The sequence below is a fragment of the Phyllopteryx taeniolatus genome, chromosome 16, assembly GCF_024500385.1.
Source record: "Phyllopteryx taeniolatus isolate TA_2022b chromosome 16, UOR_Ptae_1.2, whole genome shotgun sequence".
NCBI classification, from domain to species: Eukaryota; Metazoa; Chordata; class Actinopteri; order Syngnathiformes; family Syngnathidae; genus Phyllopteryx; species Phyllopteryx taeniolatus.
In genome coordinates, this window is record NC_084517.1 from 1,978,101 (window position 1) to 2,004,134 (window position 26,034).

Sequence of the window (26,034 nt, forward strand, 5' to 3'; positions counted from 1 at the left end):
TCCAGGTCGCAGAGGAGATCCTCCCCCAAGTGGAGGAGTTCAAGTATCTTGGGGTCTTGTTCACGAGTGAGGGAAGAATGGAACGGGAGATCGACAGGCGGATCGGTGCAGCACCTGCAGTGATGCGGACTTTGTATCGGTCCGTTGTGGTAAAGAAGGAGCTAAGGCGAAGCTCTCAATTTACCGGTCGATTTACGTTCCTACCCTAACCGCCACTCAACTCCATATTGTTTTTTTTTTTTAATACTACCATTAATGGAATAGAGAAAAATCTACAGAAGACAAAATATTAACTTGTAAGATATGTAATCGTGTTATTTTGTGTGAAAGAGTTACGAACAGCAATATTTTATTATATGGCATTACTATACTTGCAAACAGCACAAAACCTATTTTTTAGCTTTGGACCCCTCTGCATGTTTTATTGCTCTTGGAATGTCTTATTTTTGCAGTACGCAAGCGCAGTGTCAAGAGGGTCAAATAGCAGGCAACAGGCCTATACACCACAAAATGTGGAGGGGGTTTGTCTTGCTGCATGTTTCATGAGCAGAGGTGGGTAGTAACGTGTTACATTTACTCAGTTACATTTATACAAGTAACATCCATCCATTTTCAACGCCGCTTATCCAGGTTAGGGTCGCGTGGCGTTGGAGCCTATCCCACCTGACTTCGGGCAAAAGGCGGATTATAGCCCGAATAGTCGCAAAGGACATATAGACATGGACAACCATTCGCACTCACATTTACACCGTCACTGAGTGGGAACTGAACCCACGCTGCCCGCACCAAAGTCAGCCGAGTGTACCACTACATACTCAAGTCACATTTTGGATAAATTGTACTTGTCAGTAGTCTGAATGCACCATACATTTTATTTTACCTGAGTGTTTATGTTAAGAAGAATCAATACTTTTACACCGTTACAATGGCCGACATGCCGCTCGCTACTTTTTATTTATCCATTATTGCGTGCACGATCTTCGACTTGCGCTTAAGGCGCCATTGCGCCAGTCTAACGTTGTCACTAGTGTCATTTGACTTCAATTCACCAATCAGATGGCACAGGGCAGTCACATGACTGCACACAAAGCCTTCACGGGCCAATCAAAATGACTTATTTTGGTTAAAAAAAACTGCCGCGCGATTGTTTACACTCTGAAAAAAAACAGCTTTATGATGCAGTGTAGTCTTGCATCTGCCCAAATGTGGATAGGTACAGTAATGTGAAAAAGTATAGGGATAGGTTCCAGCGGCCCGCAACCCTAGTGAGGATAAGCGGTAAAGAAAATGGATGGACGTATGGATGGCAGTCTTCAACGATTTCCAGGCCAAGGACCCCCAAACTGATGGAAAGCTGGAACGGGGACCCCCTACATACGTATGTATATTTTATATAATTGTGGTTTATATCAAACTGGTCGTATAATAGAATGTTTATTTATTTATATATGGAATATAAATAAAATAATGTCATTTATTATCACATGTATATAACAAATGTAATTAAATCATGGAATGCCTTTTTTATTGTCACTATACACAAGTACAATGAGATTTTTTTTATGGACTGACGAGATGAAAGTTGAACTTTTTGGAAGGTGTGTGTCTTGTTACATCTGATGTATATGTAACAGCATATCAGAAAAACATACCGACAGTCAAACATGGTGGTGCTACTGTGATGGTCTGGGGCTGCTTTCTCCTTCAGAACTTGGACAACTTGCTGTGATTGATGGAACTGTTGAGGTGTGAAAAATAATGAGACAAGGAGACTAAAGTGGGTCATATCTCTTTACTCTCCACATCAAACTGACAGTAAAACAACAAACAGCCCACCTCTTTGAACACGTAAACCCGTGTCACTCGCCTTTCTCTTAAAGGTTCAGGTCCCTGGTGAATGGTCTTCCTTGTGGGTCACTAAACTGGCCCACCCAGATATCACCATAAAAAAAAATTCCAACCAAAGAGTCAATCACGAACAGTGTCAAGATAAACAGTAAATGTGTTGGGGGGAAGATCAAGCAGCCAAAATGACTATGCATAGCAGGAGGGAAGCAGGCATGAGATGGTCCACCGTGATCCCCTCTGGTTTACCTCCCATGTTCAAGAATTTCCGCAGGGACTTGACAGCGGATAGGCATGGGAAACTATTGACGACGTCTAATCTAGTGGGAAGGGGGACGGCTCCCTGTGGCATGACGTGGTGCCCGAGGAAGGTAATTGACGACAAGACAAACTGGCACTTATTTGGGTTGACGATGAGGCCGTGCTTGCTAGTTGGGTTGACGATGAGGCCGTGCTTGCTGAGACACTCGAACAGCAGCCAGAGGTATGTCAGGTGCTCCTCTGCACCCGTGCTAGCAACCAGGATAATGTCCAAGTCAACAAACAAGAACGGCATGTCATGCAGCACAGTCATCAGGCACTCCATTGAGGCCGAAAGGCATCCACAGAAATTCGAAAAGGCAGAAAGATGTGATGACCGCTGCCTTGGGCACATCCTGTCGGTCAGGGGTGCTCACACTTTTTCAGCATGCGAGCTACTTATAAAATGATCAAGTCAATGATCAACCTATTATCCACCCATCCATCCATTTTCTACCGCTTATCCGAGGTCGGGTCGCAGTAGCTTTAGCAGGGACGCCCAGACTTCCCTCTCCCCAGGCACTTCCGGAGGGATCCCGAGGCGTTCCCAGGCCAGCCGAAGGATATAGTCTCTCCAGCGTGTCCTGGGTCGTCCCCGGCGTCTCCTCCCGGTGGGACATGCCCGGAACACCTCCCCAGGGAGGCCTCCGGGAGGCATCCAAATCAGATGTCCCAGCCACATCATCTGGCTCCTCTCGATGTGAAGGAGCAGCAGCAGCTCTACTCTTGAGATCCTCCCGGATGACTGAGCTTCTCACCCTATCTCTAAGGGATAGCCCGAACGCCCTGCGGAGGAAACTCATTTAGGCTGCTTGTTCTTTCTGTCACGACCCACAGCTCGTGACCATAGATGAGGGTAGGAACGTAGATCGACAGGTAAATCGAGAGCTTCGCCTTTCGGCTTAGCTCCTTCTTTACCACAACGGATCTATACAAAGTCCGCATCACTGCAGATGCTGCACCGATCCACCTGTCGATCTCCTGTTCCATTCTTCCCTCACTCGTGAACAAGACCCCAAGATACTTGAACTCCTCCACTTGGGGCAGGATCTCATCCCTGACATGGAGAGGGCACGCCACCCTTTTCCGACTGAGGACCATGGTCTCAGATTTGGAGGTGCTGATTCTCATCCCAGCCGCTTTACACTCAGCTGCGAACTGCTCGAGTGAGAGTTGGAGGTAACGGCTTGATGAAGCCAACAGAACCACGTCATCTGCAAAAAGCAGGAGTCCCACTATTATAAAAATGCAAAACATATATTTATTTAGAAATAAATTGAAGACTCCTTAATCTCTGGACAGAGCTCTCGAAATCTTTGTAGGAATTTCCCCCGGCTAAGCCATCGCACGTCAGTGTGTAGCAACAACTCAGAGTGGTCGCAGTCAGCATTCTCCAGATGTGCACGGAATAGCCGTCGTTGCAGAGATGTGGCACAAATAGAACAGGCAATGTTTGTTGCCACATCCATTATCTCTTTCATGTTTAGTATTTTTGCGCATCACGCTTGTTGGTGTATTAGGCAGTGGTAATTGAGGAATTCCGGGAAAGCATCGCCCTCCCTGCATTTTGGGTTGCTTATTGTTCAGGTGTTCCGTCTGTGGTGATGGACACCAATTTGCACACTGGGAGCTGGGTTTTTAAAAGACTGAAATATGTCCTGTCCTTCCGTGTGTTATTTCATCGGCAGTAGTGTTAACAGTTCCTCTTTTGCAGTTGTAGCGATTATGTATGAAATCCATCCATCCATCCATCCATTTTCTGAGCCGCTTCTCCTCACTAGGGTCGTGGGCGTCATCGCGCAGGAGGCGGGGTACACCCTGAACTGGTTGCCAGCCAATCGCAAGGCACATACAAACAAACAACCAGTCGCACTCACAGTCACACCTACGGGCAATTTAGAGTCTCCAGTTAATGCATTTTTTGCGATGTGGGAAGAAACCGGAGTGCCCGGCGAAAACACATGCAGGCACGGGGAGAACATGCAAACTCCACACAGGGGGGACCGGGGATTAAACCCGGGTCCTCAGAACTGTGAGGCTGACGCTCTAACCAGTCGTCCACCGTGCCGCCTTATGTATGAAATAAGAATCGTAATTAATTTAGGATAAAGTAATAAACTGGGAGCGACGTTTGCGTTATTTCCGGTTCATCGTAAAATTCGATTAGATTCTTAAAATCAAACTAATGTCTCAAAGGGCACCACGTCAAATGTTTCAAGTTTACCTTTAGGCGAAATGATGACAAACCTTTTGAAATCAGTCTCATGATCTGTAGGTTGCTACACTGTACGACATTTTGAGTCCTAGGTTACAGAGGTTTACTTACATTCAGAAAACACACAAAATACGACCACGAGTGGAATTTTATGGTATATTTAATGAAACACACAAATGCAACTAAAACAAGAGCATAACACTAAGGGTAAACAAAAGAAAGAAAATAAGGCGTACGAAAATGGAAAAGAGGACATCGTGTGTGGTCGCTGGGCTAAACTAAATGAGCGTGTGAGTGTTTAATGCGTTGAGTCAGAGCGAGAGAAGGCAAAGTTGGGATTTTGAATGAAGCTGGTAATTTCCCCACAATTATTACGCACTGATGTTGTACATCATAGTAAGGATTTCAGTCTCGACTCACGAACGCTGATCAGCTGGTCTTTGCGTGTGGTCTTCCTCCGGACCTCAGGCAGGAAAGAAGCAGGTTCGGTTGAAGAAAACCGTATGCACAAAAATAAAAAGAAGTAGGAAAGGAAAGTTGTTGTCCCATTTGGGATGCGCTTATAACTTCCCTGCCGGTTGACCTGGTGGCGAGCAGAGCTCTGGCCCTCAGAGGCTTGCGGGATCCGTCAGGGATCCCAGCAGCTGCTCATTGAGGCCCCGCCGACCGATCGTGGCTAGGGAAAGCGATCGGAGCCGCATGGTTGACTTCTTCGATCAAAAACGCCACCAGCTTGGTTGCGGCGGGTGTTCGCGCACGTGGTGGCACCTGGAGGTGCCAGAGGACAAAAAGAGAACAAAAGAAGGGGTAGGGGTGGCCGGAGCCCACCCAGCTGGCGAGCTACCAGCACAGAAGGAAAAAGAAGCCTCAACTCAACTCTACTCCACTTCTGTTCTCCGGAGAAAGGTGTGAGTTTAGAGTTAAATACCCCAGGGGCAGGGCGTAGGAAGAGGGAGTGCCGACTTGGATAAAACCACACCCACCAGTCTGAATCTTGTCTACAAATTTGAGTAAATAGGTTTTAAAATAATAATCTGAAACAATCCCAATTTTGTACTCTCACGCATAGATTCATTGTTTAAACTTTGGTCGTGGCAGATGGGTTGCTTATTGTTCAATACAACATTTTGTACTGTTTGATTTCAAATTATGAACAGATTTCAAAATCATGCAGAGGACCTGTCAAAGTGAAAATGGGGACACAGACACCAAGGCATACATTTGGAATATTTCTACAGTTTGCAAGGTTTAAAAATGGATATTTTATCTTCTGTTAACAAACAAAGGCACATCCACACGTCAAAATATGACGGGAAGCTGCTAATTAGGTTAAGGTCCACTTGACGTACACCAGGCATTGTCCTAGTCGCTGACTCACAGCAGGGCAGCGTGGAGGAGTGGGAGTTCTCAGGTGGTTGCGAGTCTCTGTGACGCCTCAACATTGCAGCGTGCATGTCCGCTACACAGTCATGTCTGTAAACACCATCCGTATAAAAATGCACAACTGGGCTGTGTCACTTACATCTGTAGACTCGTCCAACTGCAGTGAGAAACACTCGCAGTTCGCGATATCCTTCCAAAGTTGCTGGGTCCCGTTCTCGGCGATGGCTTCACTGCATCGCGTAACTGTACTTCTTGATAGCTGGAGAGGTTTGATTGAAGATAGTATTTTTGGTTTGTTTTTAAAGTCTACGAATAACAAATCAGCTGCTTCAAGGAATGCCTCTTTTACCATCTCTCTGTCTTGAAAGGACTTTTTGTTCTTAACGATAGAGTGACTCACCCGGAACAATGCTGCCTTCGCTTTTGAAGTTAGCTTTTGAGAAAAATTACTGCTGTCCGGACAGCTGGGATTTTCATCCCTTCACTCTTTCTTAGATCACTTTGTGGAAGGAAGCCAGTGCCGTAGTTTTTATGGACAGTTCTAAAATGCCGCTCCACATTTCCCTTTTTCAGAATAGCAATAATAGACTGGCAGATGAGGCAAACGCACTTCGAATATGACATTGTGAAAAAATAAGTCCTCCTCCCATTCCATATGGAAATGGTAGGTTTTTGGTTTCTTACTTTGTCCAGCGCTCATAATTATAACCGTTCTTTAGTTGAGGAAAAAATAAATTGGACACTAACTAGGTAACTCGGTAGCTTGCTAGAGTTTTGCAGCACTGCGACGGTTGTATGCGCATGTGCGGTGACCCATATGTCAGAAAAGGTGAGTTCTCAGACTGGCTGCCCTGTATGTCAATCAAGTGACAAATTTCGTAGTGAGGATGAATGATAAGATGACGTCGATTTTCTTCCAATGTCATGCGATCTACCCACAATTCCCGTCGTGATCGACCGGTAGACCGCGATTGACGTATTGGGCACCCATGCTGTAGGCGTACTGGTACCTGATGGTAGCCACGCACCAGGTCCACCTTTGAAAAGATGGTGGCCCCCGACAGGTGGGAAGAGAAGCCAGTTGGGTGTCGTGGCGGAAATTGGTCAACCTTGGTCACTATGTGCAGAGGGGAAACCCATGTGCTGTATGAGCGATGCACGATGCCGAGGTGTTCCATGGTCCGAATTCCTCATTGGGGATCACAAGCTTGGCTGAATTGAGGCGGAGAGCATGTCCATATACTAGGGGTCTCAACAGTGGTGATCTGGTGCTCTACGCCATGCTTAGCCACAGCTGACGAGAATGTGTATGTGTTGAGGATGGGGAACTCAAAGAATAAAGGCTTCTTTATTCTCGCGCAGACGGCGACCACACTGACGTCACTGCGGCTGTCCCTCGCGTAGTTTGCCCTTATACTCGAGCGCAAACCACGCTCGCACTTTTGAAAATGTACTGCAGTTCAGTCAGGGGTGTCGCTACGGCGAGTATTGGCTAGGACACCACGGGGTGGAGTTTCCTCTGCCTTTTTTTGGCCCTTTCCGGTAGCCGTTTTTACTTTCCTTTCAGTAACAAGGAACAAAGCAACAACAATGGCAACCGTAGAACAGTGTCTGCTAGAACAAATGGACCTAGATGACCTGATGATACGTTTAATTATGCTGCAAAATCGATCGAGAAGGCGGCGGTGTAGATGGTATGTAGAACCAAAGGACACGCTGATTACGCCATCACAGCATGTGACTCAAAGGGACCAATCACGAGATGATCTCTGCTGCGTTCAACGCGCAACAACTATTTTTGCCAGGTGCGCGTCAAGCTACGCAGAGGGGCCGCGCGGGGCAATCCGTCGGTCACGTGATGCAATACGGGCGTGGTCGGCCGTGCAACTGTGGGAGTATAAAGAGGCCTTAAGCGTTTTTATGGGTCCCCGGTGGCGAGCGTGTTTGACAGGCAAAGCGCTCCAACCCCTCCAAGCATGCCGAGGTACGTAGCAACAGAGACGGCATCACGTGACCGACACATTGGGCCGTGCGCCCCTTTGCAGCCCCAATGCAACACTTGATGCGCACACGGCACAAATTGTCGCTGCACGCAGAATGTCGCGGAGATCATCTCTCATCATTGGTCCGTTTTAGTCACATGCTGAGATGACATACTCAGCTTTCCCGTTGCTTCCTCAATACTGCCATCTTTAAAATACAAAACAAGCAACAGATTGAGGAGAAGCTGTGCGAGGAGGTGGGCAAATATGTGCATGTTTATGATGCTAGCACTTCAAATTACAAAGCTGCACAAATGTCAGCGAAGTCCTGGAGTGAAATGTCCGCGGCGGTAGGTTTAGAGGTGTTGCAGTGCCAGCGAAGGTGGAAACTACTACTGGAATTGGCCATAAAATGCAGAGAAAACTACACCCTGTGGTGTCCGAGCCAATACCATCTGTAGCGACACCCCTGACTTGGAGAACTGCAGCAAATTTTCAAAACTGCGCGCGTGGGTTGCAGCATAGATACATATATCATAACAAAGTCCCAGCCAAAATGGATTCCACCAAAACACCTCCACATACCTGGTGCTGTAGGTCTGTCATGTCCTCTGGGGGTGGCGGCGGGGCCCAGGTGCCGTGGTTGGGAAGCAGTGCATGGACAAACTGTTGGCAGTTGGTGCGGAAAATCCTGTCCACCTCCACAGCAAGCGCACAGTAATCTGGAGGGGGAGGCGGGGGGGGGGGGGGGGGGGGGGGGGGTGTAAAGTGGGGGGTGGGGGGTGGGTTGGGTGTCACAGTACAAGTGCAGTGGAAGTTGACGCAGTTAAATGTGGCTGAAAAGGAAAGAGGGATCAGCTGAAACCAGCACAGTCAGCATGGTTTCCATCAATACAGATAGTTTGCCATCGCCAAGGCCGTTGAGGGACAGCAGGCAGTCTGCCTCCACTGGCTTGTACAGTTCGAGGAGTCCCAAAAGGAATACTTTGAGCACAACGTACTTGCAGATAGCTGGAAGAACCTCCAGCGGCCCCATCAGTCCAGCTGTTGTCAAGGCATCCAACGCCGCCACCGCATGGAAGTATTTCATAACATCTTCTGTTATTCCTCTTAGTCGGAACTGGGCCTCGATTTGCTGAAACCATGGCTGTGGGTCGTGCCGCCAAATGTTGGGCAGCTTGACCTTTGCGTCGTATATGCTAGCATTGACAATAGCTGGGCGGCAGGTGGAGTTTTTTGTACAGTACAGGGGCGCATCAAGTTCCCACATGGAGCATATTAGGTAAGCGACTGGAAGTTAGTAATTTGTGCTCTAGTCATTAGTTGACTCCACAAACAAATGCAGTGTATCTCAGCCTCTGTGTTTTATTTATAACGCCTTCAAACGGGTACTTTTTTTGTAAATTGGTAGCGATGGGGCGGCACGGTGGACGACTGGTTAGAGCGTCTGCCTCACAGTTCTGAGGACTGTGTGGAGTTTGCATGTTCTCCCCGTGCCTGCGTGGGTTTTCTCCAGGCACTCCGGTTTCCTCCCACATCCCAAAAACATGCATGGTAGGTTAATTGATGACTCTAAATTGCCCGTAGGTGTGAATGTGAATGAGAATGGTTGTTTGTTTGTATATGCCCTGCGATTGCCTGGCAACCAGTTCAGGGTGTACCCCGCCTCCTGCCCGATGATAGCTGGGATAGGCTCCAGCACGCCCACGACCCAAGTGAGGAGAAGCTGCTCAGAAAATGGATGGATGGATGACATTAGCTACTCCGTTAGCCGCGCTCTGTGTTGGCACTGCAGCTTTGTTGTCACAATCGTATTGTGACATTATCAATCACGTCAGGGTCACCAATGTGGACATGTGGTAAATAAAAAGACAAGACAAAAGTGGCTCCTGTCTCTTAACTCTCCACATCAAACTAACTGACAGTAAAACAACAACAGACAGCCCAAGTAAAACAACACCAGCCAACCCCTTTGAATGCGGAAACCCGAGTAACTACCGTCCCTCTTAAATCAGAATCAGAATCAGAATCATCTTTATTTGCCAAGTATGTCCAAAACACACAAGGAATTTGTCTCCGGTAGTTGGAGCCGCTCTAGTACAACAGACAGTCAATTTACAGAACACTTTGGAGACATAAAGACATTGACAAAAAACAATTGTGCAAAAAGATGCAGAGTCCTCTAGCACTTAGAGCAGTTCGAATGACTAATATTGCAATAGTCCGGTGCAATGACCATTGTGCAAGGGGCGCTGAGACTTCAAGGAGTGTATGCGGTTTAAAGTGACGAGCAGTGCGATAATCTGGGACAATGTTGGTTGTGCAAATGTTACAGATACTCTTCAATCAGTGTGCAAATGGAGCAGATGCTAGTCTGGCATGAGTGGCAAGTATATGCAAATAGTGTAGCATGGCGAGACAACAAATGTGACAACGAACTCAAGTCAAAAAAATTGCCAGCTTGTTGTAATGGAATTATAGGTTAGGTGTTTAAGAAGTTGATCGCAAGAGGGAAGAAGCTGTTGGAATGTCTACTAGTTCTAGTTTGCATTGATCGGTAGCGCCTACCTGAGGGAAGGAGCTGGAAGAGCTGGTGACCGGGGTGCGGAGGGTCCGAGAGGATTTTGCACGCCATTGTCTTAGTTCTGGCAGCGTGCAAGTCCTCAAGGGTGGGTAGGGGGGGTACCGACAATCCTTTCAGCAGTTTTGATTGTCCGTTGCAGTCGGAGTTTGTCCTTTTTTGTATTAGCACCAAACCAGACTGTGATGGAAGAACACAGGACTGATTTGATGACCGCTGTGTAGAACTGTCTCAGCAGCTCCGGTGGCAGGCCGTGCTCTCTCAGAAGCCGCAGGAAGTACATCCTCTGCTGGGCCTTTTTGAGGACGGAGTTGATGTTGGTCGCCCTCTTCAGGTCCTGAGAGATTGTAATTCCCAGGAACTTGAAGGTCTCGACGGTTGACACAAGGCAGCTGGACAACGTGAGGGGCAGCTGTGGCGAAGGATGCCTCCTGAAGTCCACGATCATCTCTACAGTCTTGAGCGTGTTCAGCTCCAGGTTGTGTCGGCCGCACCACAGCTCCAGCCGCTCCGCTTTCTGTCGATATGCAGACTCGTCACCGTCCTTGATGAGGCCGATGACAGTGGTGTCATCTGCAAACTTGAGGAGTTTGACAGTCGGGTTCGCTGAGGTGCAGTCGTTCGTGTAGAGAGAGAAGAGCAGCGGAGAGAGGACACAACCTTGGGGCGCCCCAGTGCTGATGCTGCGTGTGGATGAGGTGGCCTCCCCCAGCCTGACCTGCTGTGTCCTGCCCGTCAGAAAGCTGTAAATCCACTGCCAGATGGCAGGTGAGACGCTGAGCTGGAGAAGCTTGGATGAAAGGAGTTCAGGGATGTGGTGTTGAACGCTGAGCTGAAGTCCACGAACAGGATCCTCGCGTAGGTCCCTGCATTGTTGAGGTGTTCTAGGATGAAGTGCAGTCCCATGTTGACTGCATCATCCGCAGACCTGTTCGCTTGGTAGGCAAACTGCAGTGGGTCCAGCAGGGGACCTGTGACACTCTTGAGGTGGTCCAGCACGAGACGTTCAAAGGACTTCATGACCACAGATGTCAAAGCGACAGGCCTGCAGTCATTCATACCCGAGATTGCAGGTTTCTTGGGGACTGGAATGATTGTGGAGCGTTTGAAACAGGATGGAACTTCGCACATTTCCAGAGATCTATTGAAGATCTGAGTGAAGACTGGAGCGAGCTGGTCCGTGCAGACTTTGAGGCAGGATGGGGACACATGGTCCGGGTCTGCCGCTTTGTTAATCTTTTGTTGTTTGAAGATGCGTCTCACATCTTGTTCATGGATGGTTAACGCAGAAGTCAGAGGTGTGATTGTGGTCGCGGGTGCGGCCGGGTGGGTGTGTGGTGTGAAAGTGTCCTTTTCAAATCTGCAGTAGAAGGTATTCAAGTTAGTGTGCTATTGTTCTCAGCTTGGGGGGATCGTCGCTTGTAATTAGTCAGCGATTGGAATGCATGCCAGACTGATTTAGAGTCGTTGGCGCTAAACTGATTTTCCAACTTTGCTGCATAGTTCCTCTTTGCAATGTTAATTTCTTTAGTCAGCTGGTTTCTAGCTCGATTATACAGGGCCCTGTCCCCGCTCTGATATGCGTCCTCCTTAGCTTGGTGAAGCTGCTTAAGTTTAGCAGTGAACCACGGCTTGTTGTTGTTGAATGTGAAGGTACAGATCCTTGGTGAATGTCTCTTCCTTGTGGGTCAACACAACCATGAATTCTGCTCTTACTAGAAAATCCTGAAGGAGAATGTTCAACCATCAGTTCATCACCTCAAGCTGAAGCGCACTTGGGTTCTGCAGCACAGCAAAAAACCCACCAGCAAGTCAACTTCTCAATGTTCTGGGGTTTGGGTGCTGATCAAAAATGTTTTGCCAGGAAAAACACTAGATTGCGGGCATCCACAGGGTGGCCGTGCCCGTCAGCGGGTTGGCCGAGCCCGCCGGGGAAGTAGCCAAGTTCGCTGGTGGGGTGGGGCTGGCCGGTTTTCTCCCCAGGGTGGCTGCGACCACCACGTAGCTCCGCTCCTGCTAACTGTGTGTGAAGACAAGTGGAAATAAAACCGCCTATCCCGCCTCCTGCCCGATGATGGCTGGGATAGGCTCCAGCACGCCCGCGACCCAAGTGAGGAGAAGCGGCTCAGAAAATGGATGGATGAAAGTGCTGGTCTGGGTGAGGAGGATCAGATGTTATTTGACTGTATTAATTCCGGAGGAGACTACCAAACAGTTCATGCATGTGAAGATACAGTCAATTCAAAAATTGGCTGAAATTCAATCAAGTGAAATTGTGCCATACTACGACAACAACAGTAATAAATCCTACATTTCTGACGTGTTTGTACGTTTAATAGAACACAACGTAAAAAATATCAATCTATATATTTAGATTTATATGAATATATAGCGGCGGCACGGTGAATGACTGGTTAGAGCGTCAGCCTCACAGTTCTGAGGACCCGGGTTCAATCCCCGGTCCCGCCTGTGTGGAGTTTGCATGTTCTCCCCTTGCCTGCGTGGCTTTTCTCCGGGCACTCCGGTTTCCTCCCACATCCCAAAAACATGCATTGATTGGAGACTCTAAAAATTGCCCGTAGGTGTGACTGTGAGTGAGAATGGTTGTTTGTTTGTATGTGCCCTGCGATTGGCTGGCAACCAGTTCAGGGTGTACCCCGCCTCCTGCCCGATGACAGCTGGGATAGGCTCCAGCACGCCCACGACCCTAGTGAGGAGAAGCGGCTCAGAAAATGGATGGATGGATGAATATATAGCTAGTTTATCAATTTGAGTGCTGAATTAAAATACAAACATTAAAAACTGAGATGTGTACTGTTTTTACAGTATGTAACATGCATTTTATAAGGTTGCTAAGCGTTAAAGCTTACCTTCAATGAAGTGTGCAGAACAAACACGGATGTATGGACTAGGTATCTGGCCAGAGTGAGATCAGCTTTCTTGATTCATGTAAGCCACAATCTCCTCATCTTTTCCTTGACAAATCTTCAGTTTTCTCGCTCTGATTCAAAATTGGTGCTGGTAAATGGTGAAATGGGACTTTGTCCCTCCCACCTGTTTTGTTGCAGCCAAGCACCACAAAGTAATTAAATTTTTTTTTAAATTGGCTATCAGATTTATCTCGCAAACACTCCGTGAAATCGATAATAAAACAATGTGTGAGTGACATAACAGGAAAACTATAAGGCACTACAACTATGTGATATTTTGCAACCAAGCAGCAGAGAAGGTGGTAATAGTGATTACAAAAATAATAATAATAATAAAAAGGTTATAATCGAATATAAAAGAAACGTACTGTAGGCCGTACAGTAGTCAGTAAGGATTTCAAGTCGTCACACTGTGGACAAAAAGTAATATGAAAATGCTTCTCACTGTTGGATTGGAAAAATGTTCCTGTCAAGGGCGCTGATAGCTAGATTGCAGTCCTGTAATATCAATTATCTGCAAGAGGCCTCTTAAATCTTAGAGTCCAACTTGTACTTGAAATGGCCTGCATACAGTAAGTGATTTACTTGCAGTAGCTTAGTGTGAATGGGGGGAGCTTCAAAAGGAACTAAAACATTCAACTGAGATGATCATAACATGATATTATCAATTTATTCACGCCAAAATAAGCTATTATAATAAGTATAATAAATAAAACTGACATCAAATATTTTGATAATAATATGGCCTCTTTATTTTTGGGCATTTCTAACACATTTACACAAATACAAACACGATGTTGGTCTTTTTCTCATGATCCCAAATACAATCAAATCTTTATACAAAGAACTTACATTTCCGAAGCTTCAGTGTACCACCAAACTGAACCTATATTGTTATTAGGGGCATTTTGACTATAACTATTCGACTGTCAAGACTACATACTGTATTATATGTTAAAGCATTCAGATACAGACAATTGATAACATTTTGATACCAATTTCACAGTGTACATAGGATACTGTATAACAGTACAAGTTAAGCACCAAACTATTCATACCGGACCAAATTTTTATTAGTTTTTGTAAGGACTTTAAATACTGTATCAATTAAATATATTACTGTACTTGTGTCATTTCCATTTGAAATATTCACCAAACAAAAAAAAGCATGTTGGTTATGAATAATGTAGGGATTAACTGTATATTTAACTATATATGTATATGTATCTTGTATATTTTAGAGTAAGATAAGGTGCCATATCAACAGTACCAGATAGTTTTGTTCCTAAGGAATTTATTAACTAAATAATAAAATTACAAAAAATGTTACGTCATTATTTTAGGATAGAAATGGCAATTTATCTAATTGTACTAACTCACCATTTGCAAACTTTTTTTTTTTTTTTTTTTTACTACTTCTTTCTGTCAATTTTACTCATCATGGCCTTAACATCGACAGGGGCAGAGGCAGCAGCAGCCTTAGCGTTTTCCTCCTCTTCTTGCTTCCAAAGGATGATGGGGTGGATACCTGGGCTTCGGTTGTGAGCGTTTTGCTCTAACTGGGCTTGACTACATTGAAATAGAAACAGGATTACTGTTACCAAATGTAACAGATTTTTTTGAATTGGATAATATTGAGCTTCATTTGGTTTCATGCAGGTGGGATCAAGTCATTGCTTTGCAAGTCACAAGTAAGTCTCAAGTCTTTGCCCTCAAGTCCTGAGCCAAGTCCCAAGTCGAGACAAGCAAGTCCCGAGTCAAATCTCAAGTCGAGACATGCAAGTCAAGTCGCAAGTCCTACACTTTTGACTTGTCCTTTCAAGCCATTTTACCAACAAAATAAAAATATATTTTATTATATATAATATTTAGAGGCATGGTGAAAGACTGTTTAGCACATCTGCCTCACAGTTCTGGGGACCGGGGTTCAAATCCCAGTCTCGCCTGTGTGGACTTTGCATGTTCTCCCCGTACCTGCCTGGGTTTTCTCCGGGCACTCCGGTTTCCTCCCACATCCCAAAAACACGCATGGTAGGTTGTTTGAAGACTCTAAATTGCCCTTAGGTGTGAATGTGTGCACAAATTATTATTATTGCCCCTTCAAAACAGATGAATACCAGGTTTTCAGTTATTCTATGAAAATGCTATGCTATGAGTTACTTTTTCTCACTTTATTGCTTAAGTGATATTAAACAGACCTGTCACAAATAAGAATTTGCATCCAGCCGTACTACAATACAACATATTTGCAGTAATGCCGTGGGGCTCCTTAACCAAACAAATACTCATTAAAACATTTAGCATTTTGTCACTTATCAATGAATCCTGTAGTAAAATAATAGGTTGCACATGTAGAAAGAGAAAAGCTGCGAAGTGTTGGTTTCTCAGTGCTTTGATCGAAGTACCAAGTCCAAGTGAAGTCACGAGTCATTGCTGTTCATGCCCAAGTTGAGTTGCAAGTCTTTTAATCTATTGTCGAGTCGAAAATCATCAAATTTGTGACTTGAGTCTAAGTCATGTGACTCGAGTTCACACCTCTGGTTTCATAGCATGAAAGCTCTTCAGTGTTTCTATTCAACTAGGTAAGAGATGCCACGATTGAGGTAAGAACCGGCCTGCTTACATACATTATATTAATGCGACAGTGTACTCCATTCACTAACCTGAAGTTATGAGGCTCTGGGTTCAATGCTTTCTTTTGGATGTCCTTGTACACCGGCGACTTGAGGTAACGGAAGAAAGTGTCCTGTATGAAAGCCATCACAGAAATCCAACACATAAAACAAATCTCTCTTAACAAAGACAATAATCCTGTTTTGATGGACACTGTCAGGTAATTCATTGAAAAATATTAGAATTTCTATTGTGTTGTTTTTTTGCAGTGGTGTACACCTGCATTGCATTACATACAGTTGAGTTTAATACGTCTAATTTTTTGACTACCATATTGCAAAAATTGGCAGCATGGTAGACGAGTGGTTAGCACATCCACCTCGCAGTTCTGAAGTTGAGGGTTCTAATCCAGGCTCTGGCCTTCCTGTGTGGCAGGTATGTGCACAAATAGCCACCAGGACCTCAGGGGTGTCAAAACTCATTTTTATTGTGGGCCACACTGGAGTTACGATTTCCCTCAGCTGTTATGACAGTGAAACCATACAGAAGTTTAATCGCCTCACCGTATTATTACATATACACAACAAACTAGTTTTGAAATCAGAAGACGTGGATTATAATTTGTTCAACTATTGCTCAAGTTACTGTAAAAAGGATTTTGGTAACAGAAAAATGCAATATCTCAACATTATCATTACACATGACAATTTGGACTTTTGGTACAGATTTTAGCAAGTAGCGTGGAAGTTGACGCTCATGATTTGCTTTCGCGGGCCACATGAAATGATGTGACAGGCCACATCTGGCACCCCAGGCCATGAGTCTGGCACCTGCGCACAAGGTGGCGCTCAAAAGCACGTCCCTTTTCCCTGAACCAAAAATTGCCCTTTTTCTGCCAGATTTTTCCTTCATTCATCAATATTTAAATTTTTTTAATAAAAACTACCCTCTCTGTCATCAATTTGGTGTTGTGAAATCTGACAAGGTGATCCGCCTGTAATTTACTCCCATTATAATTGCACTGAATTTTTTTTTTTTTTTTTTTTTAAAAAAAACCATAATTCTTGAATAAGCAGAGATACAAGTATGTGTTTTTGCCCACCATAAAAAAAATCAACAAAAAATAAAATTGAAAACAATTGAAAAAAAGGAAAAAATTGAAAAAAACTGCTGAACTACTAATATGCGGGGGTCCACCGTACATAAGTTAAATACATACTACTGTTTGTTCTTACTTGTCTAAATAATTAAGCACCTTCCCCAAAAGTGTCCGTGCATGTGCCTAATGTTTGGAGAATGCATGTTCTCTCTGTGTTTGCATGGGTTTTCTCCGGCGACTCCAGCTTCCTCCCACATTCCAAAAACACATTTCTAAATGAATTGAACTGAAGATGGATGGATGGATGTTGCAAAAATAAGTTAACCAAAATATTAGAAACAACTCTCTTCATAATGCAATGCAATTAGTTCTACATCGCTGCAAACAACAACCTCAATAACTAACATATTTTTAGAGTAATGCCACAATCAGATTTTTTTATACAGCTCTTGTATTGTTACCACTTTACAACAAGGTCACCATAAAAAAAGAGTTTTTAAATTCCTTACAATGTACTGATGACATCATACAAATTATTTCTAGTGACAAATATATATATATATATATATATATATATATATATAAATGACGTTCTTCTCAACAATATGAGTGGCTCACTATTTAGCAAGTTGAAGCTACTCAAGGCTTGTCATGGGTGTGTGTTCTGGTTGTTGTCTTCCCCCTGTCTCGTACACACCTGCTCCTGAGAGCATCTTCCCCACCTGTGCCTCGTTTACCGTAATTACCCCATGTATTTAACCTCACGTCTCATTCTTTCTGGTCGCCAGTTCGTTGTACCTTGTTGTCACGTTCCAGCAGTCCTTGTTTCCGACTCATAGTAAGACAAATCTGTTCTGATTATTGACCTTGCCTTTTTGCCTCACGTTTTTTTGGAGACTGCTGCCTTTTCGAATTGCCTGCCTGTGTACCGACCTGAGCCCGTTTATTAACCTCTCTTTTTGAAACTGTCAATTTGAATTGGAGTCGTGCATTTTGGGTCCTGACCTTTGTTCCGTTCATGACAAAACTAGTCAGTCTAATGTGGTCCTTACGATACAGTGTATGACAGTGATTCTCAACTGGTGGGTCGGGACAGAAAAGTGAGTCGCGGACCCATTTTGGGTGGGTTGCGGACAACTGTTAAAAAAATTACATGTATTCATTTTCTTTTTTTTTTTTTGTACAGTACAGGGGCGCATCAAGTTCCCACATGGAGCATATTAGGTAAGCGACTGGAAATGTTAGTAATTTGTGCTCTAGTCATTAGTTGACTCGACAAACAAATGCAGTGTATCTCAGCCTCTGTGTTTTATTTATAACGCCTTCACACAGGTACTTTTTTTGTAAATTGGTAGCGATGGTGCAAGTGGTTAAATTTTGGAGGCCAGTGACAGACAAGCAATTTTCCAAGACCGTAAATGTAATTGGCAGTACTACATGCCAAAGGGTCTTGTTCAGTCAAGTTGAGTTTGTGAGTATGCTGCAAAAAGCAGTAAGATTTGTGATTTAATTTTAATTTTTTTTTAAATTTATTTATTTATTTATTTTTTTAAAATTGTATTTGTGGTCACAGGGGGGAAGCAGATTTATTGTAATATGCGGGGTGTATGCTGGACTGATCACCAGGTAATCACCATGCTGACACATGAAACAATTCACAATTCACACCAATGGGTAATTTTGACTCTTCAGTTACCGGTAATCTAAAAACTTACATGTTTGGATACTGTAGAAGGAAGTCAGAATTCCCACTGAAAACCACACTACAGACATCCATCCATTTGCTACACTACAGTCAAAATTTAAATTGAAACCCAAAAACTTCCACTCATCCAATGTACTAATCATAATATATCAAAATCATCAATCTAACATTGTCTATACCACTTGGAGTCAATCCCAGCTGACTTTGGGCAAGAGGTGGCTTCACTCTGCACCAAGAGGTCACCAGAGCCTCCTTCTATGGTCCATGCTTTACATTGATTTTCTTTTTCAATTCAATAATTTCAATGATTTCATTAAAATTTTCATATTTCCTGTTCAAATGCATAGGAAGCACAGCTACAAGTCACGCTGAGTCATCGCTCCCATGATGCTTCAAGAGACCACGCACACATCAACCCAGGCAGGCTGTGATTGGTCCGTGGCTTCACAAGAGAAATCGGTGTTTCCTCATTACATCGCCAATAATGTTTTATCACACGTACTGCACTTACTGACGTTTAACAGATTGTCTAACATTTAATGAAAGTGTGTGACATTTAGTCTTATCGACCAGAAAAGCCACTAAATGTCACGTACGTGGTTAGGGCGAAGGCGAGTAACGCAAGGCAAGAACATGGTGGACCCAATTGCAGGGAAGCAGGGAGGCAAGGCAGGAGTGCGGGAGACTCAAAATATTTAATCTTCAAAAAGGGAAAACTGAACGAAGTCCCACAACAGATAATCAAATCAAAGTAACAAAGAAAAACTCTAATATCTAAAACTGGAAACAAACTATGACCTGTGAGTAAGACGTGGAATAGAAAGGGAAAATGACACCTGACAATGACATACCACAATGATAAAGACAACTGGCGACTATGACATGGCAAAGACATGTGACGACAATGAACCGACAAGAACTGAAAGAAACCAGGGAACTAAATACAAATTGACGAGACAACGAGGAACACCTGGACAAGACACGAGTGGCTGGAGAGAGCTGATTGGTCGACACAAAGACGAGAACAGGTGGACACGACAACCTAATGAGCACACGACAAACATGGAACACAGGAAAACATGGAACAAAACTAAACACAACCCAAACCAAAACACAGACCATGACAGTACCCCCCCTCTAAAGGAACGGATCCCTGACGTTCCCCAAACAACCAAAAAGTCACCAACCCAGGGTGGGCGGAAGGGGGCCTGGAGGAGGGTACAGAGTCCACCCCTCAGGTCAGTCTGGTGGCCATCCAGGCCACCCGAGGTGAGGTGCTTGGCTGAGCGGTTCAAGAGGTCGTCCAGGACGCCAAGCACCAGGGTCTTTACAGGGCCATTCAGGTGGACGGCCACGGTGCCGAACCCAATGGCAATGCAGGGGCCAGGCAATAGGGTTGGGTGGCGGCCGCTGGACGAGCGCCGCCGGAGCGGGGTCGGGTGACGGCCGCTGGACGAGCGCCACCGGAGCGGGGTCGGGTGGCGGCCGCTGGACGAGCGCCGCCGGAGCGGGGTCGGGTGGCGGCCGCTGGACGAGCGCCGTCGGAGCGGGGTCGGGTGGCGGCCGCTGGACGCGCGCCGCCGGAGCAAGGACGGGTGGCGGCCGCTGGACGAGCGCCGCCGGAGCAAGGACGGGTGGCGGCCGCTGGACGAGCGCCGCCGGAGCGGGAGCCTGGCGCAGCTGCCGAGGAGCCGGAACGGGAGCCTGGCGCAGCTGCCGAGGAGCCGGAACGGGAGCCTGGCGCAGCTGCCGAGGAGCCGGAACGGGAGCCTGGCGCAGCTGCCGAGGAGCCGGAACGAGAGCCTGCCGTCGCTTCCTCAGCCTGCCGCCATTGAGGTTTGGGAGTAGAGGGTACGGGAGTGGAAGAGTGCACAAGGTCTCGGGAAGGTGAACTGGGAAAATTGGCTGGTACTGAACATGGTGGCAGATTTGACTAGACGTGACTTAATTGGAGCCGTGGAACGTGTGGGAACAGGTGAAAAATTAAGTGACTTGTGAACAGGGGAAAAACAACGAGGGGGCAAAATTTGACCTTTACTTGGGCGCCTCCGTTGGCCACCACACGGCGGTCCCGGGTAGATGGCCAAACGGGTGCCCAAGAAAAGGTCCGAGGGAAAGGATTTGGACTCACTGGGGTTGGAAACGGGGAGACGTGACAAAAACTGACGAGGACGGGATAAACTCGGGAAGGAACCAGAAAAATCTAAATCTGTGTCAGATTCAGAATCAGTCAGGAGGTTAACTAAATCGGGGCCATCTTCACAATCAGAAAAATCAGAATCTAAAGAAACGTGGATGTAAAATAGTAGGGCATGGTGAATAACTAGGACAAGTGGGGGGACCCGATGAAAAGCACAGAAAAGACTGAACGATAGGGCTTACTGGAGGAGGGTAGGTATGGATGGCAGGCTGAGGACGGTGGGAGGCAGTTTGGTGGTACAAAATCCCGCTGGATCCTGTTCTGGTCGGTTCATTCTGTCACGTACGTGGTTAGGGCGAAGGAGAGTAACGCAAGGCAAGAACATGGTGGACCCAATTGCAGGGAAGCAGGGAAGCAAGGCAGGAGTGCGGGAGTCTCAAAATAGTAATATTTAATCTTCAAAAAGGGAAAACTGAACGAAGTCCCACAACAGATAATCAAATCAAAGTAACAAAGAAACACTTGAATATTTAAAACTGGAAACAAACTATGACCTGTGAGTAAGATGTGGAATAGAAAGGGAAAATGACACCTGACAATGACATACCACAATGATAAAGACAACTGGCGACTATGAAATGGCAAAGACATGTGACAACGACAATGAACCAACAAGAACTGAAAGAAACCAGGGAACTAAATACAAACAAATTGACGAGACAACGAGGAACACCTGGACAAGACACGAGTGGCTGGAGAGAGCTGATTGGTCGACACAAAGTAGACGAGAACAGGTGGACACGACAACCTAATGAGCACACGACAAACATGGAACAAAACTAAACACAACCCAAACCAAAACACAGACCATGACACTAAAAGTGCACAGTGGAGTCCGGTGCCACAACCAGCATGTGAAAAGGCAGTGTTGAGTTGAGCTTCATAGAGCTCCAGACGTCACGTGACTGTCAGTGCCTCACCAATCATGAACCTCACCGCACGTCACTACTTTCAGGTGAGCAGGATAAATAGCATATAGTGTAGTTAATGATGAGTAAAGTTGTTGTTTTGTTCATCTTTGGTGTCTGATTTTGTGACGTACTTCCGATCTGCGGTGCACAAATCTTTACCCATTGACTTTCGTTTAAAGTTTTAAATGCGCAGTAGTTCCTCTTCGATGTAATCCATAGGACCAAGGTGTTTGGTCAATTTGGCCGACGTCACAACCAACTGTCGCAGCTCGGTCTCTCTGCACGTTGCATTTGCAAGTTCCCATTTCAACTTAACGTCTCATCATACCTCTTTTAGGGAAGGTAAGTTTGCAAACCTTGGTTGCTAGCTTTACGCTCATGCTGACTTGATGTGGTGCTCGTGTAACACACAGCAGCTAAAAGTACGTAGTCAAAATCTCACTCCTGACCTAAGATGTGGTCACCTTTTTCATGAGCAAGAAGACGTGTGTCTGCGCAGCTTCAAGCACATAGCGGTGAGGATGGTCCAAGCCTTTAACAGTCAGACCCATAGTCCTGCCATCAATGTTGATCCAGCGGGGTGCGCCAGGGGCCAGGAAGGTCCTGACCACAAAGGAAAAAAAATTCAGATGAAAATGACAGTTCAGTGATGAATCAGTGCATCATTATTCTTTCCATTTTCAATTGGTAACCAAAATCAAAACATTAATGACTTCATTTTATTTGGGTTTTTTTTGTAATCTAAAAAACATTTTCAAATATAAAAATGGACCATAGGAGTGAATTTGAATTGAATATTTAATTGGTTGAGTTTACGTGCGGGATGGCACAGTGAACAAATGGTTAGCACATCCTCACAAGGGTCGCAGACGTGCTGGAGCCTATCCCAGCTGACTCTGGGTGAGAGGCGGGGTGTACCTGGAACTGGTCGTCAGCCAATCGCAGGCCACGTATAAACAAACAACGTTTCGCACTCACATTCACACCTATGGTCAATTTAGAGTCTTCAATTAATCTACCATGCATGTTTTTGGGATGTCGGAAGAAACCGGAGTACCCGGAGAAAACCCACAGAACATGCAAACTCCACACAGGTGAGGCCGGATTGGAACCCGGGTCCTCAGAACGGTGAGGCAGATGTGCTAATCAGTTGCCCACTGATCCACCATTATTATTATTATTAATATTGATATATATTTTTTTATCATCCCACTGGAAGACACGGGGGGGCACATGAACGATTGGGGGTGGTCTCAAAGTGGCCACTTCGCGCGCAGATATTTGTAATTGCCCTTACATCACAGGTGTCAAACTGGTGGCCCCCACATCATTTTATGTGGCCCGCGAAACCAAATCAAAATTGCTAGTTTTGTTCTAGTGTAATACCATTGAGATATTTCCAAGCATTTTTCGTTACTAATCCCACTTTGAAAAGAAATGTAATAGTTGAAAAACATGTTTTTATATGCTTCTCATTTTACAACTGGTTATTTATCAATGTGTTGCGTATACTGTATGTAATTACAGTATATGAGGTAATCTTTCATTTATATGGGTTCACAGTCGTAGAGCCCCTCCGAGGGAAATCATAACTATGATGTGGCCTGTGACAAAAATGAGTTTGACACCCCTGCCTTACATCATTCGCCAATGTGCCTGCAGTTCCGTATAAACATGTTTTGCGTACTTCGACCTCCCGGACTCCAAATAAGTTTAGACTTCCGTCATGTCAAAGACTGTCAAACTTCTAGCACGCCACATTCAACGGGAATGAGAGGAGCCGCTTTGACTGGAAAGGGGTTGAATTTGGCTGTGATCACGCCCACAACAGCGTAGATGTCCCTCTTTTAGATGCACCGGAGTTTGCTGGTCCACGAAATTACCAACACCATATCTAACCTGCCTTTGCCACCTGCCATTCTACTTTACGCCATGCATGGCGCCGGACTTACGCCAATTACAAAAATAGAGCCCATGGTGTTACGTGTGGGCATGAATAATTGGGGATTGGCAATTGGACAGACAAACCTGTGAAAATATATCTTCCGCGTCAGACGTAATGCATGAAGTCAATTACAATAACATTTGTAACACTTTTGTCCTTGCTATAATATGGCTGATGGATCATTTCATGGATGGTGGTCATGGTCCCGACAGTTTGTGGGTGCTAACAAGGTATCTTTACTGACAGTTGTTATGCAAACCCGATCAATTCAATTTTAAAATCAAATTCAGTTCTTTGACCCGTTTTTCCATTTTGTATTTTTGATCCAATGGTTGTTTGTCTAAATCTTTTTTTCCTTTCAGCTTGTCCTGTTAGGGGTCGCCACAACGTGTCTTCCTCTTCCATGTAGGCCTATCTCCTGCATCTTCCTTTCTAACACCAACTGCCTTCATGTCTTCCCTCACTACACCTGTCAACCTTCTCTTTGGTCTTCCTCGAGCTCTCTTGCCTAGCAGCTCCATCCTTATCATCCTTCTACCAATATACTCATTATCTCTCCTTGGCATGTGTCCAAACCATAGAAGTCCGCTCTCTCTTAACTTTGTCTCCAAAACATCTTACCGTGGCCATCCCTCTGATGAGCTCCTTTTTAATCCTATCCAACCTGGTCATTCCTAGAGAGAACGTCAACATCTTCATTTCCGCCACTTCCAGCTCTGCTTCCTGTTGTCTCTTGAGTGCCACTGTCTCTAATCCGAACATCCTTGTAAACTTTGGCCTTCATCCTAGCAGAGACTCTCCTGTCACATAACACACCTGACACCCTCCTCCACCTGTTCCAACCTGCTTGGACCAGTTTCTTCACTTCCTTACCACACTCACCATTGCTCCTTCTCCCTCCTCCACCCTCGCTATCTCTTCTCCATGTTGCCTCACTCTTCCCCCTCAATCCCTCTCATTTATGCACATATATTACTTACTTCGTCTAATCTTCATTCCTCTCATTTCCAGTGCATGCCTCCACCTTTCTAACTGTTCCTCCACATGCTCTCTGCTTTCACTGCGTAACACTGTCATCTGCAAACATCATGGTCCACAGGGATTTCAGTCTAACCTTATCTGTCAGCCTATCCATCACCACTGCAAACAGGAAGGAGCTCAGGGCTGATCCTTGATGCAATCCCTCCACCATAAACTCATCTGTCACACCTACAGCAAACCTCACCACTTTTCTGCTGCCCTCGTACATGTCCTGTACTATTCTAACATATTTCTGTGCCACTCCAGACTTTTGCATGCAGTACACAACAGGTCCTCTCTGGGTACTCTGTCATAGGCTTTCTCTAAATCTACAAAGACACAATGTAGCACCTTCTGACCTTCTCTGTACTTCTCCATCAGCACTCTCAAGGCAAATAATGCATCTGTGGTACTCTTTCTAGGTATGAAGCCATACTGTTGCTCGCAAACACTCTGTCCTGAGTGTAGCCTCCACTACTCTTTCCCATAACTTAATTGTGTGGCTCATCAACTTTATTCCTCTATAGTTCCCACAGCTCTGTACATCACCCTTGTTCTTAAAAATGGGTACACTTCCATTCCTCAGGCATCTTCTCACCTGCTAGAATTCTGATGAACAAGGTGGTCAAAAACACCACAGCCCCCTCTCCTAGATGCTGCCATACCGTCACAGGAATGTCATCAGGACCAACTACCTTCCCATTTTTCTTCCTCCTTAGTGCCTTTCTATCCTTAATTACCCTAACCTGCTGCACATCCTTCCCATCTCTATCCCTCTGTCTGACCAACCTGTATAGATCCTTATCTCCTTCTTTAGTGTCCAACCTGGCATATACATGTCATCATATGCCTCTTATTTGGCCTTTGTCACCTCTACCTTTGCCCTACATAACATCTCCATGTAATCCTTTCTCCTCTCCTCAGTCCTCTCAGTGTCGCACTTCTTCTTAGCTAACCTCTTTCCTTATATGATTTCCTGTACTTTGAGATTTCACCACCAAGTCTCCTTCTCCCCTTTTCTACCAGAAGATACACAAAGTATTCTCCTGCCTGTCTCTCTGATCACGCTGTCTGTACTGGGCCAGTCTTCTGGAAGCTCCTCCTGTCCACCAAGAGCCTGTCTCACCCCTTCTTGAAAAGCTGCACAACACTCTTCCTTTCTCAGCTTCCACCACCTGGTTCTCTGTTCTGCCTTGGTCTTCTTAATCTTCCTCCCCACCACTGGAGTCATTTTACACACCACCATCCTATGCTGTCTAGCCACACTCTCCCCTACCACGACTACCTTACAGTCAGTAACCTCAT

The 26,034-nt window shown here is 45.4% G+C and overlaps 1 protein-coding gene and 1 long non-coding RNA gene across 2 annotated transcripts in view; one reads left to right on the forward strand and one right to left on the reverse strand.

The window, feature by feature from the left end:
* Positions 1-60: 60 nt before the first annotated feature.
* Positions 61-19,123, forward strand: LOC133466404 (uncharacterized). Its single transcript, XR_009784925.1, has 3 exons — positions 61-1,378; positions 18,135-18,172; positions 19,001-19,123. It is a non-coding gene; the product is annotated as an uncharacterized LOC133466404 (long non-coding RNA).
* rgs9a (regulator of G protein signaling 9a) overlaps positions 13,963-26,034 on the reverse strand; it is a 29,425-nt gene continuing 17,353 nt past the window's right edge. The window contains exons 15-17 of the mRNA XM_061750061.1: positions 22,229-22,367; positions 15,900-15,982; positions 13,963-14,805 (exon numbers count right to left, since the gene is read on the reverse strand). Coding sequence (XP_061606045.1) covers positions 14,649-14,805; positions 15,900-15,982; positions 22,229-22,367 — 379 coding nt within the window. The 3' untranslated portion in view covers positions 13,963-14,648. The remainder of the gene's footprint in view (positions 14,806-15,899; positions 15,983-22,228; positions 22,368-26,034) is intronic.